This window comes from Aptenodytes patagonicus, chromosome 3 (genome assembly GCF_965638725.1).
Source record: "Aptenodytes patagonicus chromosome 3, bAptPat1.pri.cur, whole genome shotgun sequence".
In the NCBI taxonomy this organism is placed as follows: domain Eukaryota; kingdom Metazoa; phylum Chordata; class Aves; order Sphenisciformes; family Spheniscidae; genus Aptenodytes; species Aptenodytes patagonicus.
In genome coordinates, this window is record NC_134951.1 from 59,717,704 (window position 1) to 59,737,648 (window position 19,945).

Here is a 19,945-nt window from a genome sequence, read left to right on the forward strand (position 1 = left end):
AAAAAAAAAGTCTTGCAAAATGAAAAGAACAAGCAATCTGCAAATACTTTGGGCGGAGGGGGGTGAGGCAGACAGGAGAGGAAGCTTGGCTGGTGATGGGTAGGATGTACCAAACAGACCACGCTTTTTCTCCTCTTCCATTTCAAGACATTAGTATAACAAATTTGAGAATAAATTTTAATAACTATTCTAATTTTAGATTTTTCTTTCCATGTGACTACGAATTTCTGCAGTTAGTAAACTACCATCTTAAATGTCTACTTTTCATCTAACCTCATGTGGGCATTGTAAAGGTTACATTTCTACTTGATATTTTCTTTTTTGGAAATTTTGATGCAGATCTGATTGACTGTATGAAAAATATTAAATGGCCACAGGATAATACCTTGTTATTTTCCATCTACATCCTTTGATTACTTGCAAATACTGAAGGAAGTCCTCCTGCTTGCCAATAACTATCATTTTATTGGCCATAATTTCAATCAAATACAAAGGCATTTATTAATTCTTGACAAGCCAACTGTAGTATTAATTTTAGGAATATGTTGTCATCTAACTGAGTATTATTTATTGACTCAACATCATGCCCAGTGCTTTGAAATTTGGATTAAAAACCCCAACTATTAATTGGTGCACAAATATATATTGCTTTCTTAAATAAAATTTAACAATATAATATAATATGGAAAAGAAAGCTGCTAGAATGTTTCCTCAGCTGCCCACTGACCATTACCTAAACCCTATCCTTACAGCAAATGGATGCAGCGCTCCTCAAGAAAACCATGTTTCTTTTGAAATTGGGAATTTCAGTCAACTTCAACAATGTTGAAATTTTACCTACACTGCACTGCTGTTAGAAAATATCTAGCAGCCTTAATTCTTGCTTTTCACTGATGATGAAAGGCAAGCACAGATAAAGCTTCTTATTAGTTTTCCTGTCTGAATGAAACCAGAATCTTTAAAAATGATCATTTTCCAGAGATATGAAAAGCAGGCTGCTCAAGGACTTCTCATTCACTTATGCAGACAGAGAGTGTATGTTACAAATAGATGTTTTATGACATAAAATGATTTATTTTATTTTAAAAAAAAGACAGGAATATCAGTCTTTTTTCATTGCATGCATTTGAACACCTCATTTTCTCAACCTTATCCACAAAGTCAGAACAGCTGTGTACAGGGAATTTGTTTTTCATTTGTTGACTTTTCATGCATATGAATACATACTAGCAGTTGTTTCTAAGAAAAATCACTTTGTCAGACCCTAGCGAAATATGAAGGTTTTAGGACTGTGCTACAAGGAGATGACGATAATGCAATGAGTTGGGAACAGGTTCAAGGCTTTATAAGGAAGACTTATGTTCTAAGGAAGACACTTCAGCGTCCTACTTCAGAACCCAGGTGGGTTCTGAAGCTGCCTTCTGCTAACCGAAAATGAGGCTGCGCATATAGCCTGGCTGGGAAAATGTGGTATTTTAGGTCATCAAACTTAGATTAAGTCCTTTTGCAAAAACTATATTCTGAAAATCCTCCTTATTTATTTTACAGTATGTACATTTACACAGCCTGACTTGTTTTAGGTGAGATTGATATATCAATCAATCAGCATCCTTTTAAAGGATGTAACCAAAGCTGGAAAATAAAGTGCTCGTTTGCTTCATCTATGTATTCTGTACTCTTATGTTTCTCATGTCTTTCAGCAGCATAGGTCTGTAGGTTGCCTCCAAGCTTTCCATGTATTCTAAATAATCACTCACTCGAAATCCATGGAGTGCTTCTTCCTGCACAAATACACACAGAAAACATTTATTAGCTAGGAAAAAAAAGATGTACAACTCAAATTTAATGAATTCCAAGCTTCTAAAGACAGCTTATTTTGTTCTGCTTGTCACAGCCTGGGTGTTTAAAATACACATATTTTATTACATTTCATTTAGAAATAAAGAATTCGTAATATCTGCTTCCAAACAGTTCTTTCTAATTACAAGTCTTGGTAACAAATAGTTTTTTCAGGTGGACGTTGTTCCTCTCATTTTTGGAGAACATGCCATATGAAGATTCTTAAGGAAAACACAGGAAGCTTTAAGAAGGCAAAGCCAGGTACTAAAATATTCTTTTAAAAGATTTCTATACCAGCACATGGCATGCTAAAAGTTTGTTAATGTGGCTTTTATATCCAACTAGATTCTCAATAAAACCAGGAGAGTAACAGTAGATACTTATTTTTAAAGTCAATGATAAAGAGAGATCTTTATGAAGTGCTTAAGTAAAAACAGAATAAACACTTCTGCATCACCACAAACGATTAATTCTTACTAATTCCAAAACACAGAGTAAAAGAAGGTGCCCTCAGGACAAAGAAACGAACAGGCCATGTTCCTTCTCGTGGCTACTATATTAGTGGGAGAGGGAGGATGCACTGCAGAAAGCAGGATCCTGAAGAACAGTCTGGGTAAAATGGGTGAATTTGTTGCTGCTTTGAACTGGAACAACTTGTGTGCCCACCATCTACTAAGCAGTATTACCGCTGTTGGCAGCATGTGCTGCAAAAAGCTCTCTGGAGCCAGACAGTCCTTGTGGACACATGTATCTGCTGGTGTATTGACTGTGCATCTCTGTGAAGCAGAATTCTCCTGAGAACATCTACTCAGGCTTGGAAGGCTGCACTTAGGCATCTGAACAGGAATTCGAGACGGTCTTTATAGTTCTCCTCCCCTACTCACAAGTGAAAGCAAAGGCATGATTTTACCTTCCAAGTTGCTCTTCATGCAGTGTGAGAAGGTTGACTACAGTGGAAAAGAAAACTGACTCCAATAGAGAACTGTAGTAGGTATCAAACTCTTTTTTTTTTTTTTTTTTAAGCAGTCAAATCCTCTATTGATTAAATGTGCACACATATTAAAGCATCGGTCAGCAACTTAGTTGTCAATAATATGGCCCATACTCACAGAAAATAAAGTGAAGAGTAGCTAAATTACTCCTAGAAGAGACTGACATACTGGCCTACATGTGCTATGACAACAAGTCACAAACCCTGTAGCCTCAGTTTCTCTATTTTATCCAAATGAAACCAAATAGTCAAAATGGGTTTCCTGAGGTGGCAGGTTACAGTATTCTTGGTTCACATGTGGAAATTACAAAGCTATGCACCTTCATCCTTCCATCAAAGCATTAATAAAAGACCAAGCAATAAATTTAAAATTCAGTTAATGCTGAAACTTCAAGAAGGGATCATAACTGTTAGTAACCCATCTCAGCCAACAGAAAGAACCAGGAAAAGGGAAAAAATGTTCATGGACAATTTGTTACTTCTACTTTCCTCTTGGTGCAGAGGAAAGGCAAATTATAGAGTAATAGAAGATGATCTCTTTCATAGGTGGTCATCTGTTTCTTATCACTTTCTAGTGATAAGGACACATTGAAAGGGTGAATGTTTTACTTATTTTAAGTGCTAGGCATAATGTAATCTGAATTGACAGCAAAGTTGTCTCCAACTTCTTTTTTCATGTGCAAATGAAAGTATATTTTTATTTTAAGAAGAAAATATTTGTTTTTAATTTTAATAGATAGCTGGAACTACTTATTAGATAACACCAACAAAGGTGTATTGCTGTCAAATCATCATCTTTTCATTACAGATATGAAGCATGTTAGAAGCTTAAAAACAGAAAGTACTATCAGTTCTTGGAAGGAAAATAGGCAGCAGGACTTGTTCGTATAGCAAATGACCATTGCTAGTATGAAGTTCAAGCTGTGACATTACATTAAAAAAAAAAAAAAAGAATATTCAAAGGTTATAGGTGTGTTGGATTTTTTTCTTAACTTGGATTATGTTCTCAGAATAGTTCACACTTCCACTTTTAAGAGAATTGCTCCACTACAGTAATCCAAATTTGTGAATGTTGTGCTGAGAAATAGGCTAAAACTTGAAACTGATTTTGGTTATTCCAATAAAACGGCAGCTGACTAACGCCTTTGCGTTAGTAACCTCACATGAAGCCCGTAATATAGCTGAAATTGAATGAATACAATGACAGAATATTTTTTTCTCTTTAGATGAATTAAGAGCTATCAAAACAAGAGTACAGTTTAAGTATGCTATTAACTCCTCTTTTTCTGCAGTAGTCACTGCAGAAATTCATTTACAATGAATTGTAAATACTCCCATAGTGCATTAATATAGAGTATTTCTCGTTAATTTAATACTAATATGTCAAATCTTTGGCCTGTTTATACTGTAGGTGACAACATACAAATTCTCTCTTCTATAATTTACATAAACTATCCCAATAATGCCATCAAGATGAAGTAGTTTTTAAGCCACATTGACCAAAACCAGATCAAACAAAACAATTCCCTCATTAGACTGCGTACCAAACATTTTCAAGGCAAATGACTGAGCTGACATATTATTCATATTAAAGATAAGTAAGTTGGATGCAAACTAGTCAGAAAACTGTTGTTAGGACAGACTAAGATGCAGATATATAGCCCTCAAAAGAATTCTGACTGGAGAAAAAGAAAAAAAAGACCAGAGAAAAAAGCAAAAATGTCTTTGGGAAGAAGAGTCAAATATTTGTATCTACTCATGACTGCATCTATAGATAAGCAGTACCCTGCAAAAAGAATCCAATAACCAAACGTAATTTATAATATGGCAAAGAATATGAAATTGTGAGGGTAGTTGTACAGTAATTGGCATCTGTTCAAAGTAACAGCTCACTGAGCTTTGTGTCGCCTATCTTCAAGCTTCAGTAGGAGACCACTGTGCAAACCCACCTTCCTGGAGAACATCTAGTTTAATGAGATTGAGGCCACATAGAGAGAACTGAATCAAATGCCCTCGTGACTTAATGTGGCTATTTACTTTGCTTACAAAGGGAACTGATCAGGACAAAATGCAGGAAAGCTATTCTCTGGAAAACACTATACCACAATTTCCTGCCAGGAAGTAAATAAAATTAAAGTATTATTTCACTCATTTAAAATTAATAAGTGAAATCCAGTAAAAGCTTCAGATTAAGTAACACATATATTTTCAGTATTGAGAGCTTTGATTCCCTTCAGCAATTGAAAAATTAAAAAAGAAACCCTTACTTTAAGAAAAACCTGGAGATCTTGGGCTTCAGTGTGCTGTAGGATGTCTTGCTGTAGGTGTCTGAACACAGAAATACACATATATATTTGATAATCGGGACCAAGGAAAATACATATAGCAATGTAGTGACAGATCTCACTCCAGTCCATGTAATTCCAGAAACACTGAGTTATCCATTGCAGACAAATCTAGATGAGAATGAAATTATATATAATTAAGTTGCTGTAGACATTCAGTCATAATTGATCAGGTTTACCTCTTAAACTTTTCTATACTACAAACCCTTTTTCCTATAAGATTACCCTATTTATGAAAATAAAACAGATGAAGTACAAATGAAGCCAAGAATCACCGTTTTTTACATCGCAGCCTCTGAATAGACTTCCAGTGAGTTCTGCTAAACATAACACCCTGCATCCATGCATCTCACTTATCTGAGTATATTCTGGCAGCTGCTGAGGTTGAGACATAAAACTCAAAGTCCAATGAAAGCGGAGGTGATTTTTTCAAGTTATTTTAAAATGTGGCCTAAAGGGTAATGAGGGTGATGAAGGTGCCTTTAATGTGGATTTTCCTTTAAATTAAAGTAGTTCTTTGCCTTATAAATGAATGTTAGGCCCTTCCCTAAGACACGTTTTCATTTAATGAAATGGGTATGGAACACACTTAGTGACTCCTTTTTCCAGTTCTGAATCACAATGTATTAAGATGTGTACAGCACATTTCATTTAGTTCTAGACCACAAATCTTCTGCTAATCAGTCCTTAAAGTGTTTAAAAATACACAGCAGCAGAAGTACCAAGATTATAATTAGATGACAGCAGCCATACTCTGGCATTAAATCTGTTTTCGGGTATTTATTGATGCACACAAGCACTTAAATACATCAGCGTTGTTTTGACAGTTCAGGGTTTGTTTGGTTTTAATCCTGCAGTACAACTGCAAAATCACACAGAGGATACAGTGGCACCCACCAGTGGCATTTCAGTAACACGTTAAATAAAAAAAAACAAAATCCCCAAACAAAAAATCTTGTCAGCAGTTTAGAACAATAACTAGTCTATTATTAATTGAGTGCAAACAATAAAAAAAGCATTCGGTATAACTTACACAAGAATAGTTGAGGAAGGAGTGACTGTCCCCGTGTGTTTTCCCACTCCAAAACAGGAACCTTATTATAAGCACCTCATTCCTATGCTGAGATAAAGTCCCTCATCTGCCAACCTTCTCTCCTCAAAGACCAAATCCCAAGCTGACTATTTTAAGCAGTATCTGTACCACACTGGCATCTGCCCCCCATTAAGAAGTCTCTTAAGCTGCAAATCTGGTGGCAAAAAGGAATTTTGAAGGCATAAGATGAAAAATATTTTTCTTGCCTTGGAACAGCAATAAGCTTTCTTACTGTGGTAAGAGGCCTTTTGCATTGGCAATCTAACTCATTATTGCATTAAGCGGTTTATGCTTCATCATGACTGTAGTCTTTACAAGTAAAGCTCCATACCTAGCATTCCATATTACCAAAGAATTGTAGTAAATAGGTAAAATGAAAGCTAACATTATGGATAAATATTCTTCTTTAGTAACATCTCTTTAATATAAAAGAATAGTGTGTAACCTGATTGTAATAGTTATGGTAGCTCACATAAAATTCATTTTCCTCTAATATCACCTGAATTGCTTCCTATTATACACCTATCCCAATTTACTCATTTCCCTCTTATGGAAAATTTAGAAAATTATTCCGGGGAATAAGATATTCTATTTATTTTTAATGATAAATCTGAGGTTTTAGTATATATTACTTTTATCAAGTTTTCTGCATGAACATGTAATGGAAGGTCATCAGCTGCAGTACACTGTCATTATTCTACCACAGTCAGTTGCTTTCTATTTTCAGATGCTCTAAGACACTATGCATTCAATACTATCTTTTACCCCCAGTTTCATAACCACCACACAAGTGCTGTATAGAAAAACCACAGTAGTTCCTGAACGTCCTTGACTTTGTGGATTTAAGTCAAAAAGTTGATGATACTTTGATACACTTTCATCAGTTACCTGGGATGGAGTGAAACCAGACATGTGGAAGGCTGAAAAGACAAGTGGCAACTCAGCTTTCAGCAACATTTCGATGTGGTGAGCACTGCAAAAATAGACTGGATGGATGCCAGATTCCACTGTGGTAATAGGCAGGTGCATCTGATTAACAACAACATCATCATCATCATCAACAACAATAAAATTGAGGAAAAGGATTACAGACTACAAAAATGTGTTATTTTAAAATACCTTCCTGAGAACAATATATAAAAATATACACATTTACTTGTAAGATAAGCCATCCCAGTTATTTTAGAGACAGGAAATAGAATAAACAAAAAAGCTGGTAACCATCAGGAAAAACATGTAGTTAAACTAAAGAAAATTAAAAGTTAGAAACTGTTATTAAATATATCCTGACTATTCCTTTTCATTAGAAATCTAGTTGTTCATTGCATGTAAGCTTTAATTGTCAAAGCAGGGATGGAGAAACTGTTGTTATATTTTAAACAAAAGAACAGAAGGGAAAAAAAGACTAATTTCTGTTGGATTTTTTTTTCCCATTTACTGGTGGATAGAGTGGAACTTCTATGGTATTTGAAGTTCTTTTCTGAGTGCACGTTTCTTTGCAGTATGTGCAGCTAGTACGAGTGAATTTCTATGTTGTGCAGCAAAAGGAACAGAGGTTTTATCAGTCTGGAAAGCTCTGGATATCAGTGCCTGGTTTCTAGGTAATGAATCCTTGGCTTCGTGCTAGAAGGTCAAGGTACATCCTTTGGAATTTTCCTCCTTCCTGCGGTAGGCAGCATCACAATCCAATGGCTGGGTAATTCCTCATGCATGTTTTGACATGTTATTTCAGTTTACATTGCGGTCGTTACGCAAATAGGTTAATTATTGAATTTTCTCTTTGTGTTTTCAAGATATATTATGAAAAAGAAATCATTTAGGTGTTGAGAATGAACGTTAGCACTGCAGCAACCTGCCTGCAGTGCTGGCTAGTTCTTGTATGGAAGACGACTCTGAAGTTCTCAGCACGGACGGTGTTCAGCACAATTGTATTCACACAATGGAGCAAAATTTCATTGTGTTGGAACAACCTCAGGGCTGGACTCAGTGCTGTGAGTGGACCAACACGGTCACTTCTGGTGACAAGACAGACCAATTCGTATTAATACAGAAGACTGCCTGCAGAAGAGGTACGGAATCTAATCCGTGCTTCTTATACCCCAGAATTCTCTCGTAAAGACTACAGTTGTTTTATAGTTTATGTTCAAAACATTTGAGACAACGTGACAATGTACAAAGTCAAACTGGAAGGGTTTTATTTTAAATAGATGGAATCACCCCTAACGAAAGATGGAAATTATGTTTCCTATACTACAAACTTGATCCAAAATACTGATAATTTAAAATTGTCAAGCATTCAATATATGGGCAGTAATAATTTTTAAAATTTACTAAATACATTCTAGTGTATTTAGTAAATTTTAAAACTGATAGTTTTACTAAAAAAAAAAAAAAAATCAAAAGGATGGACTTGCATACTGTAATAATAAAAAAAAAAGGTCATTCAACAGTATTGCAGCCTTCACACAGAATCTAATGCCACTAACAAAGTTTATTTTACTGCCAGCTTTAAAATTCAATAACATTGCCTTTACTATCAGTCCACCTGTTATTTCACTACTTTTAACAACCATTTGAGCAAATGTCAAATCTATATTTTTCTGAGAGAAATTTTCAGGGTCACGTATTCAGTTAGAGGGCTTTAATGAAAACTTAATGCATTAAAAAAACCCACCAAAACTAAGGAAATTGATAAAGTCTCCTTTAGAAACTTTCAAAGTTGCCTTTCAGAAAGAAACAGCTTTTAATTTCTTACAGATATATGCAGTCTTGGTAGCCAGAGAAATGCTGAAACAAGGAGACGTGAAAATCGCTGAAGAAACGTCAGTGTCTTCTCCCCGTCCCCTGACATGATGAGGAAGACAGAAGATGCAAACCAGTCGTAGCCAGCATAGCGCTCCTGCAAGCAGCCTGCGTGAGAAGGTTAAGGAACTGGGGCAGAGATCTCCTCCCCGCTGCCCTGCAGGAACTGCAGCCCTCCTCCTCCCCAGGCCCAGGCACACAGAGGCAAGAGCTGGTTTGTTAGAGGTGGGACAAGGGGAATATAGCTGCACAGAAGGCAGCTTCTTGAGGCACGGCTGCCTCTCAAACTGAGTTAAGAGAAACAATTTCAGCTATTTTCCCTATACGCTACTTTTTTCCCAGTCCATAAGTAGTCAAGCCAAAATCAACAAAAGTGAACAAAAAACAAGTAAATGCAAAAAAACCCACACCAAAACAAGTGTGCTTATAGTACAAGAAAGGAGAATGGTGGAGGAGGAAAACAGGAGTTGCGAAGATTATGGAAAAAAACCACAGTAAAAGAAAAGCTTTAAAAAAGAGATTAAGCATATTCTGACTAATACACCTGAAGTGTATTTTAATAGTGATATGTAAGTCTAATACCTGAAGAATATAGCAAAGCTTGTTGGAAAGGGGTATGTTTTATTTAAAAAAAAAAAAGTTCCACAGTAGATATAAAACAGTCAGAAGTCAAAACATTTCTGTTGATCAGATTACAGCCACCTATCATTACATGGGTAATACCATTAACACTGTTGGTATTGTGGGAGTACCACAAATACTCATTAATGCTCAAAAGGTGCATTGCTGCAGACTCTTTATCACATACAGAAAGATGTGATCCTACTCCAAAACAGCTTATGACAAAAATGAATGAGACTTACAATTTTAACAAAGTATGGGAACAAACGGGTGAAAATTTTCTTGAGTGCATTGGGTGTGCATTTTAACTCAACAAAATTTCAAAGTAAAAGTGCTGCTTTTTTTTTTTTTCCTTTCAGTACATTTTACACATCTGCATCACCATCAAAAGCCCAAACTGAGAGTTCAAATTCCACTGGCATTTTTAGGCAATATAATTTATGCCATCAAGAAAGGATACGAAGTGAGGATACCACAGTTCTTTGCTGTTGTTTCAGAAATTTCTCACAATTCATTAACACGAAGCACAGCCCATTTTCAGCATGTTCTTTTAGCAAGTTTAGATATTTTCCATATCTAGCACAAAAAGTTAAAAACCAAAACTGTTTAAAGGTTAAATATTTTTTTTTAATTCCTAAAAAGCAAGAACTCATATTTAATAGGCCTGTGAAAGTTAAGCTGTCATAGCGTTGTTCATCACAAACACTATGTTGTAGATATACACATAAATGGTTTAATAGAAGATATTATGCTTTATCTAGGAAGGATGCACACCAAACATCTGCTACTCAGTGTTACAATTCCTCACCTAAATTCCTTTTAGTTCAGTTTTAGAGACTGTGGTGGGGAGGAGCAAGTACTCTAACACACACAACTCATCTTCTTCACATACATTATTTAGAATGCCATGAAGTGTATTGTATGTGTAATTATTAGCATGAGAATTCAAATATTAATACTAAACATAACAATCTGTGGAAGTACAGAAACATTAGCTTTTCCTTCATCACGGCTCTGCAAATTACCAGCCAAATAAAATGTTTAAATGGCATATAACTAAGCTGAGCTAAACAGAGCTATTTAGAGAAGTAATGTGAGGGGAAAAAAAGACACATAACTCAGGGTAATGTAATTTTATGGTAAATCTTACTAACAAGATACAATTAGCCTTTACAACAATAAAGGATAATAACCTATATAATCTGTAAAGATAATTTAATTATGTACTAATACCTTTTTCATTTTCAAAGTTAGAATTCATTTTCTTAAAGATGTTCTTTAGATTTAAATGGTGTCAAGCATTGAGTTGATGGATTAAATATCATTAAAGTCATTCCATGAAAATCAAACAAAACCTAGAAACACACTAGGGAATTATTTTAATACCATGTACCTGACTGTCATTTCAACACCAAGCTGCTGCACAGATGAAAGGCTTTCATTCTTCACATCTGCATCCATGGCTAAAACAAAAGAAAAAATATAGTAAAGTATTATGATAAATATGATTTTAACTGAATACTAACGTAAAGCTTCTTTTATGTATGAATGCCAATTCTGGAGAACTGTTTCTTATTTGAAATGAGTTCAGTAGTGTTTGCAAAGGATGCATCAAGAACCTGCATTCTTCATATACGTGTATTTTTTTGATTAAAATCACCTTCTTTATAAGGTAATCTTCACTGTTAGTACAGTTAGCATTAGCTTTACAGGACGATGTAAACAAACAACATCTTTTTCAGTCCCATTTCTTATTAGAGCTTTATCCTTTCTGGCCAAGAAATCAGACAAAGCAGAATTTTCTGATCTACTTTCTTCCATTCCGGTGGCCTTAAGTCTCCTAGCTGTAAAACCAACTTTATTAACAAAAAATCTATTTTGATACAAATCACAGAAAACTTTAACACTGATGGATTTAAAAAAATCCTGTATTTCTATGTATTGTTCTTTCACAAAGTAATATATACCCCATTTTCTGCATTTGTTTAAATTAAAAATCCAAGTTAGACAAATTAATAAATCATAAATTAAAGCAACCTCTGTTGTAATAGTTTCTCAAAATTTTGAATTCTAAATGCAATTAAAAATGGGGCATTGTTTCTCTCGTGTACATATATCATCTAAGATAACTATACCTCAGAAAAAAATTACAGTCCAATAATATTATGCGTTACAAAGCTGAGGGCTTAAACCTTTAATATACTTCTTTCAAAATGCTACTTAAAAGGAACAAGAAACGAAACAAATTAAAAAAACCCCTAACAACTGACATAATTTGTTAAAAATGTAAATAACATATGGCAGCAGAAGTTAAAATATATTCATGTAAGTGATAAATGTAAAAATCTGATTAAGCAGATCACACAGTAACTTGATATGTATTTTTTCTAGATCCTTCGCAGGCAGACAGAGAAATCAAACTGAAGGATTCCCTGGCTACCCATTCAGCTAAACACTCTATGTTCCTGGTAAGCAAACAGGGACTAAGGTATTAAAGACAAAGTATTTACAGGTTAAGGGAGGAAATGCCTCTGGTTAGGAAGTTAAAGAAAAAGTAAGAAGCACTCTGCTCAAATGAGATGAAGTAGGTTGAAATTTTTATGAAGAAAACAATACAGCAAAATTACACTCGACAAAGAAGCAATAAAATTCAGCAGAGGAAGTATGGTAAGAAAAAAAAAAACCACTCTGTATTAGACCTTTAATAGAGGACAATGATCTAAGTGTTAGGGTCATGAGAAATTAACCTTGTACTTTTGACAAATACTTTTATACATAAGAAAAATCAACTGGTCTTTGAGTAAAAATAATTTATTCAGTAATCTGATGGGATTGAAATAGCAAACCCACATCAGAGAGGTTTTTTTACACCCCAAGAACAGAAGTTCAAATACCTTTTGCATAGCATACCAGCAACACAATATTTGGAAGAGTACATATAAAATCACAGGGCATTTCAGTTAAAAACCCACAGAGATGAGTGAAACAGTTCATATCTTTTTACAGCTCCTATTCCAAGTTACCTGTTTACTCAGGCTGCAATTACCATACTAAGTCAATTCATTTTCAGGTTCCTGTGTGCAACTGTGAAGGCAAGAGGCATACTTATATCCTAGAAACCAGGGGGAATTTGCATGAGTTGGCTATGACTAACGGCTAATTCAGTCCTGACACGACCATATTTAACGGCAGGAGAGAGGCAAGCGCTATAACAACCTCTAAGCCACAAGGAAGCCCTGTCTCCCTTTTGAGGTGGATCCTTCTGTGGGTGCAATGCAGGAGCTGGTATCCAAGTCCAGCAAGGGTGTCATGAGGAACAGCTCTACCACAACCCACAATCTGAGCCCAGTTTCCATTCTGTAACAGTTTACAGCAAGTACTGAATGCTTATCTCCCATTAACATTAAAGGAACATAACTGATTTCATTGATTCTCATTGTCTTTTCTTCACTGTTGTAATAAATTTCTTAGTTGCTGAAAAGGGTTTTCTCCTTATCAGTTTTCCTTTTGATATTTTCCTCTGTATTGTGAAAGAAGATAAAATTAACATCAAGTTTGGAATGAATAATAATTCTATATTACACAGTACCTCATCAAGGCAAAAACTCTTGCTTTTGTACACCAGTGTAATTGATGTAATCATAGCTCCGTACACTAGGCAGTCAAGTTGCTGCCAATCCACAACTCACAATGGGAACGCACAAACTGTGGTTCTCTGTCCTCGGTCAAAAGTTTTGATTTTCCATTTTGTTAACCAATTAATAGACTGGGAAGACTAGGCTTTAGAAAACTATAAAGTCATTTAGAATACACAAAGGACCACTTCCCACTGATTAAAAACTGGACCTAGAAACCTTAAATGCTCCATTAAGCTTAGAAAATTGTTATTAACAAGAAGTGGAATATTGAAATACTGCATATTGCAATCCATGGATAAAAAGTTGACTAGTAAGCTTGCAGGAGTATGTTGTGACTGTACTATTGTAATGATGCTCATATCTCTGATTTAATACACTGAATTTAACTTTCTACAAAACTCATTTGACAGATATTTATCAATACACCTGATATAACTAACTGTCTTAAAACACAATGGGTTTCATAACAGAAGGCATCGACAGACCAATTTTCTAAATAAGAATGCCGTTTATCCTCAAAGGACAGAACACCTCTCTGAACTGTGAATTAGGTAACAACATGATACAGCACTGTGGCTATTATTAAATGGAATGAACAACATGCTTTGGCAGCTTCCTTTCTATTTATCTAATAAAACAAAAATTCTATGTTGAACATGTATTTTACACTTACTTCTTTAAAAATGTAAAACACTGTAAAATAGAAATTAAGCCAAAATTAAACTAGTGACTTAAAGGATATCAGATTTCTCTAGGAGTTTATTTACAATTTAAAAAAAAAAAATTATAATAGAAAGTTGACTTTATCTGTCATTCTAAAATGCATAAAAAAACCCACAGCAGTAAGTATGGACCATTTTTAAGTGTAAATGACACCTATTTTTTTTTTTAGCCTTTTTTAGCCATGCAACTGCTCTTTATATTAGCAACCTACCATACACACTTCAGGTAAGCTAATCATAAGAAATATTGGTATGCCTGCTCTGAAATCTTTTTTTAAATCCACTATTTAACACAATCTTGTTCATTCAAAAGAGAAAATGCTTCCTTTGAAACACCAAGGACTGTAAACTATTAATTGTCAGTGATAACTTTAAACGAAAAAAAAAAACCACTACACTTGAAAAATTGTAGATTATTATCTTTTTCTACAATCAAGAAGTATTTCTTCATATGACTTGGTAATCTTCCTCTGGTTTCCAACCCTTCTATCTCTAAACCAAATTCAGCATTCCACTGAGAACCAGAAAGAGAGAATTAGGACCTCTGCTGCTTGAGGGGGGGAGCAGCAAGCATAGGGAGCAGGGCAAAAAAAGGCAAAGAGGGCTCACTGAGCAACTTGTCCCACCTGGTTCAGTGAGCCTAAATCTGGGATTCCTAGGTAAGGCATGCTTCACTGCCATTGCCTACCTAGTCCTCATCTTTGAAGAGAAGCAATCCTGTGCATCCTGGATAGTTCCAGATGCAAATCAGGTGAACCTGGGGAGAGGTGGGGATTAACTTCTGCTTACAAGCCCTTTCCTTATTTATTTATTTGTTTGTTTGTTTGTTTATTGATTGATTGCAGACAAAGCCTAGTGATGGAAGGGAATTTGGAGGTTTTCATCTTGTGTCAATAGGAAAAGATGGTCTGATTGTCTTCTGTGGTTTGTACCTTCCAGGTCTTCCTGCAAAACTCTGAGCAATCATAAATGTCAAAAGGGGTTAGGGGGAATGGGAAGAACAGGATGAAGGGAAGACAGGGAGCAATTCTTTAAGCAATCTTAGCATTTCCTTGCTTCGAGGTCATGACTGATCATTTGTACTAACTCTGATCGTGCTCATTTCAAGCATCTCAATGGGCAGTACTTCTCAAAATGTTCTGCAGTGTTCAGGAGCACAAAAACAGACATCCCATAAGGCATGATTTGCAAAGGCAATTACATATTATTATTAAAGTCAATCTACAGCTACAAACACTTCAGAGTAAGTTAACCGGCACGCACAGTCCAGTAGTATTCTTCCTGATCAGACTAGACTTCAATCAACTTTACAACTCTCATGAAAGATTGCTTTCTTATTCATTTTCCCTCTTACCATGAAGAAGCTTTTATGTCTTTAAGTCAGAAAATGGGCTACATCGCATTCATACTGAAATGACAGGATACCAAGCTGAAACAGCTTTATGGCATATTTCCTACAGCTTGTATGGTCTTTAGATAATAATTAATTTGTTTCCCTGTTTAACTGCTGTTACCCCAAAGAAACTACTGGCTTCCCTTTTGTGTTAAGTGAAGAAAATGACTAAAGCTGTTGCTCACATTACTGATTTAGCTTTTTCACTTCCTGGTGCCCAGGCCAAATGTTTTCATAGCTATATAAATAATCTTTGCAGAATGTTAATGAATGTTAAATTTTAACTTCAGTGATGGTAGGAAAGATTAGTTTTCTTTGTATGGATGGAAAATACTTTTGATTCAAAGGAACCACATAAGTAACAACACTGCAAACAGTTGAAAATCCCATGATGGCCAGAGCCACCTGCATAATTCCTGCAGATGCTTCAAAAATCTTTAAAGTATATAGTTATGTTCACTATCAGATCTCTAGTCCTTGGCTTTGTCTTTAAACTGAAATTGTGGAACTCACAAATCTATCTCCCCCCCCCCCCCCCAAAAAAAAGTAGGTTTTTTACTTACTCTTCAACAGGTACCTAAACATTGACACTGTCAGTGGGCAGGTGCCCAAGCAGTCAGTATAGAACTTTATGTTTTGTCACTACCTATCCTCTCTCCTTCTGATGTCCTTATGAAAGTTTTCTATTTTAAAACACTATTTAGAGTTGGGGCAGAGCAGAAGTCATACATTTCTCACTATATTCTCTTCTGCCATTTTGCTACCATTTTTTGGTGGTGTCATCTCCTCCACCAGGCTACTCATCTAGAGCACTTCTGACAGTCTGAATCTCATATTCGTTGTTAGAACTGTCTATAAAAAAAATCCCATTTCAAAGAAAAGCATTATTATTGTTGGATTTGAACTGTGAATGGAGACAATGTAAACAAGATCCAAGAACAATTGCTGGAGAATGTTGTTGGTTTCTCATCAGAGCTAGGTAATCTCATGTGCAATTCCACCTTGACTATTCAAAGTATCTGTTATGTCATCAGTATGCTTGTCATAACAATACAAGATCAAAATATTCATATCCAGAACTTCTTTATGTATTGGTCATCACAAATACTCAAGCTATTTTCGGCAGCAACATCATTAAGAATGAACCACATTTTCAGTCCAGTTACATATAAACTGGCAAAGGGCAAAATGCTTTTTGCTAACAGCATCTTTAAAGTGGGCACCCATTTTTAAAGAGGTGCGTTCATCAAATGCCCTTCATTCTCCTTCCCTTTCAGCTCAATTTGGGGTTGTAGTCCTGTATTTCTCATTTGCTACTCCTTCTGATCAGCTCTATACTGATAGCTTCCCATTGGTGTTTTTAAAGTTTCTCAGTCCATTACCCGATCCACCTGACCCTTAGAAGATTAAGAGCTCATTAAATGGTAGAAAGTTCCTATGAGATTTTGTTCAGCTGGAGAACTAAGCCTCATCTAGAGAAGGAAAACACCGTGACATTTGACTTTTACGGCTAAGACCTGAAATCCCTGAGGTTCTGCCCCTTTGACAGTACACGGCAGAGCTGTTTCAGAGACAAAGTCCAGTGGAAAGAGAGAACTCAACTGCAAGGTCATCTGCACAGCCAGACCCACCAAAAAAACCAGCTGATCCTGAAAGGTCGTAGCATTCCCAAGTTTGGGCAATCTGCAACACATGGCGGAGATCAATCCAGACACCAACATATTAGATGACTCTGCAAGTGGAATTCTTTGAGAAATGGGTTTGTTGGAACCTTGAGAAAACTAATACATTTCCACAAAGCATTTATGTTGCAGTGAACTGGAATTTGCTAACAGGAAGAGCAAGTGGCTATTTTAGGAACTTCATATCCCTAATGCGTTATGACTATTTTACTACTACAGCAAATTTCAGTTTCTTGCCATCCTATTGCCTATTACAGCTAGACATCAATGATTTGGTTTTCAGTGTTTTGGATTTTTTTAAGAAGAAAGAAAAATAAAAGCAAACTAGAAAGTATTAATTCTGGGAAAGGGGACAGACAGAGTTCATTATCATTTAGCATACATATTGTATGTCATTTTACTCATCTGAATCCACATCACAGCAGTAGCATTGCTGCTAGCAGAAAGTAAACTTCAAGTAAGAGTTGTGTTTCTGTATGTAATTAAACACTGCAACTGCATAGTGGTTTATCAGATATTTTTCCTTTTCTCTTATCTTGAAAATGGTAACAGCCCAAACTAATTTGATTTTTTCATAGTTGCAAATTTTATAATAGACTGAAATCCTGAGGGATTCTACAGCAGATGGATGACTGTGTTATTCTGATTACAACTACCTACGGGTTTAGAAAGCTGTCATTTTTTAAGATAATCAATTTCTCATTTCAAGAAACATGATAAACACTGAGTATCTATGTATTGTACTGAATCCACTCTCATGAAAATTGTGGCTTCTCTTCATTAAAATTAAACAACTATTAGAAACTGTTTTTCAGTTCCTCAGACCTGAATTTATTCAAGAGAATGGTGGACACACGCAATTGCCAAGTGCAAGTTTGGCTTACTTAGATGTGCAGCTAGAAAGATGCATCTGGAATATAGTTTACCTTCTAACAACTCATTAGCTTTACCTAATTCAGAAAAATGTCTCTACTGTAACAGCAGTTTTAGGATTTAGCTTAGATAGCACTTAAACATACGTATATGGAAAAGATACTGTGAAATAACATGGCATTCAGTAAGTAATTGTTCTCCTTGGAGAAATTCCAACCCTTCGCACTCATCAGCAGAAAACCCTGGGAAATGTATACAAATCTGATCAATCATTATTCAATCTGTGAGAAACCTAATTTTAAGTAAATACGGTCTGATAAAGATTTGAGTGTGTTTTGTTTGTCCCTTCTTACAAACATAGGAAGTGTAATACAGACTTGGGTTCTCAAAGCGCATTTTCTATCTTCATAGGCATGCCACACTGTATGTTTTATGATGTAAAAAAGAACCTGAAATGAGTGTAAATTTAGCTATATGACTGATTCTTACAGTCAAGCCCTTTTACTGTTCCAGAGTGAAGTATGATCATAGATTCAATTTTAGAGCCAGATTTTTCAGTTTCATGTCAATCACGATGAATTTATTGGTCTAAACTAGTTTCCCTGAACAACACTCATTGCTACACCTGTCTGAAAAAGGTGCTATGAAATTTTAGTAACTTTTCCTATAAAACTTAAAAGAAACCCTTGATGAAACGTATGCTGTTCGCCTGAGCAACACTCTTTCCTCTCTGTGATAATGGTACTGCTGACAGGGAAAGAAAGCATTAAGACACCACCAGCCCTTTGCCTACTTTTCACATCAGTTTCTTACCACCAGACTACTGACTGTCCCTGAGAAGGCTTCTCACTCTCCCATTTCCAAGCTTGTCTTCATTAAAGCACATGGAATAGCAAAAGCATTTGCAAATGAAAAATGTTCATCAGCCAACCCTTTAAATTTTGGAGCTTTTATTTGAGAATTGAACAGGCAAACTTATCCAGAATTAACGTCCAATAGTGCCTGTATAAGACTGAATGAAAAAAACATTCAGAAAATACAAAAAGGAATGTCATACAGACTGGGTTGGTTTATCATGGAAAGAAAATCTGTCAAGCTCAAGAAAATCAAGAATTGAGGCTTTTACTATGTTATCTTTGTTTTGTTTCTGTACCTATTCTTTGGGATTTTCCACTCTAAAAAAATAATTTAATGTATGCAATTGTCACAGGATTTTCAAAACTGGTGTTTCTTCACAGTTGGGATTAAATTTTAGATAATTAATGTAGCCTTGTTTCTTTTCCCAGTTTATGTACTGAGCATGACATCACATGGTATGGAATGTTCCTTTGGCCAGTTTGGCTGTGCCCCCTCCCAGCTTCTTGTGCACCTCCAGCCTTCTCAGTCGGTAGAGCATGGAAAACTAAAAAGTCCTTGACTAGTGTAAGCACTGCTTAGCAACAACTAAAACATCGGTGTGTTATCAACATTGTTCTGGTCCTAAATCCAAAACCCAGCACTGTACCAGCTACTAAGAAGGAAATTAACTCTATCCCTGCCGAAACCAGGACACACCTCCACCTAATCAATAGTCCATGGTGGAATCAATGAAGTAGAAGATCCAGGTTCAACCTTCCTGAAGTTGTTTTAAATCCTAGCTTTGAACAAAACATCGAGAAGAGTGGATTGAAACTAAGGTATTCAACATCTAAGTGAACAGAGTATGGACAACTGCTTTCCTTCATTACAGTTCTTCCACACTAGATGGAAGCACTTAGCTGTTATGATTAAGACACAGCAGGATGCTGTCATTGCTGGGCAAGGCATCCGCTTGGAGGTTGCACAGTTAGATGTCTGTTCCTCCACTAGTTAGTTTTTGCCTTATTCAGACCAAGGGGGTTTTCCTGTTTTTCTAACAGAAAACACTAAGATAACCTTGAAAAGTTAGGTCTGCGGGCTATACTGTT

General features: G+C 35.7%; 1 protein-coding gene across 2 annotated transcripts in view; it reads right to left on the reverse strand.

Moving 5' to 3' along the window:
* Positions 1–1,053: 1,053 nt before the first annotated feature.
* TBC1D32 (TBC1 domain family member 32) overlaps positions 1,054–19,945 on the reverse strand; it is a 91,838-nt gene continuing 72,946 nt past the window's right edge. For both annotated transcript variants that reach the window (XM_076333497.1, XM_076333498.1), the window contains 6 exons: positions 11,085–11,154; positions 10,152–10,267; positions 9,024–9,178; positions 7,157–7,297; positions 5,098–5,286; positions 1,054–1,781 (listed from right to left, as the gene is read on the reverse strand). In XM_076333497.1, coding sequence (XP_076189612.1) covers positions 1,662–1,781; positions 5,098–5,286; positions 7,157–7,297; positions 9,024–9,178; positions 10,152–10,267; positions 11,085–11,154 — 791 coding nt within the window. In that variant the 3' untranslated portion in view covers positions 1,054–1,661. The remainder of the gene's footprint in view (positions 1,782–5,097; positions 5,287–7,156; positions 7,298–9,023; positions 9,179–10,151; positions 10,268–11,084; positions 11,155–19,945) is intronic.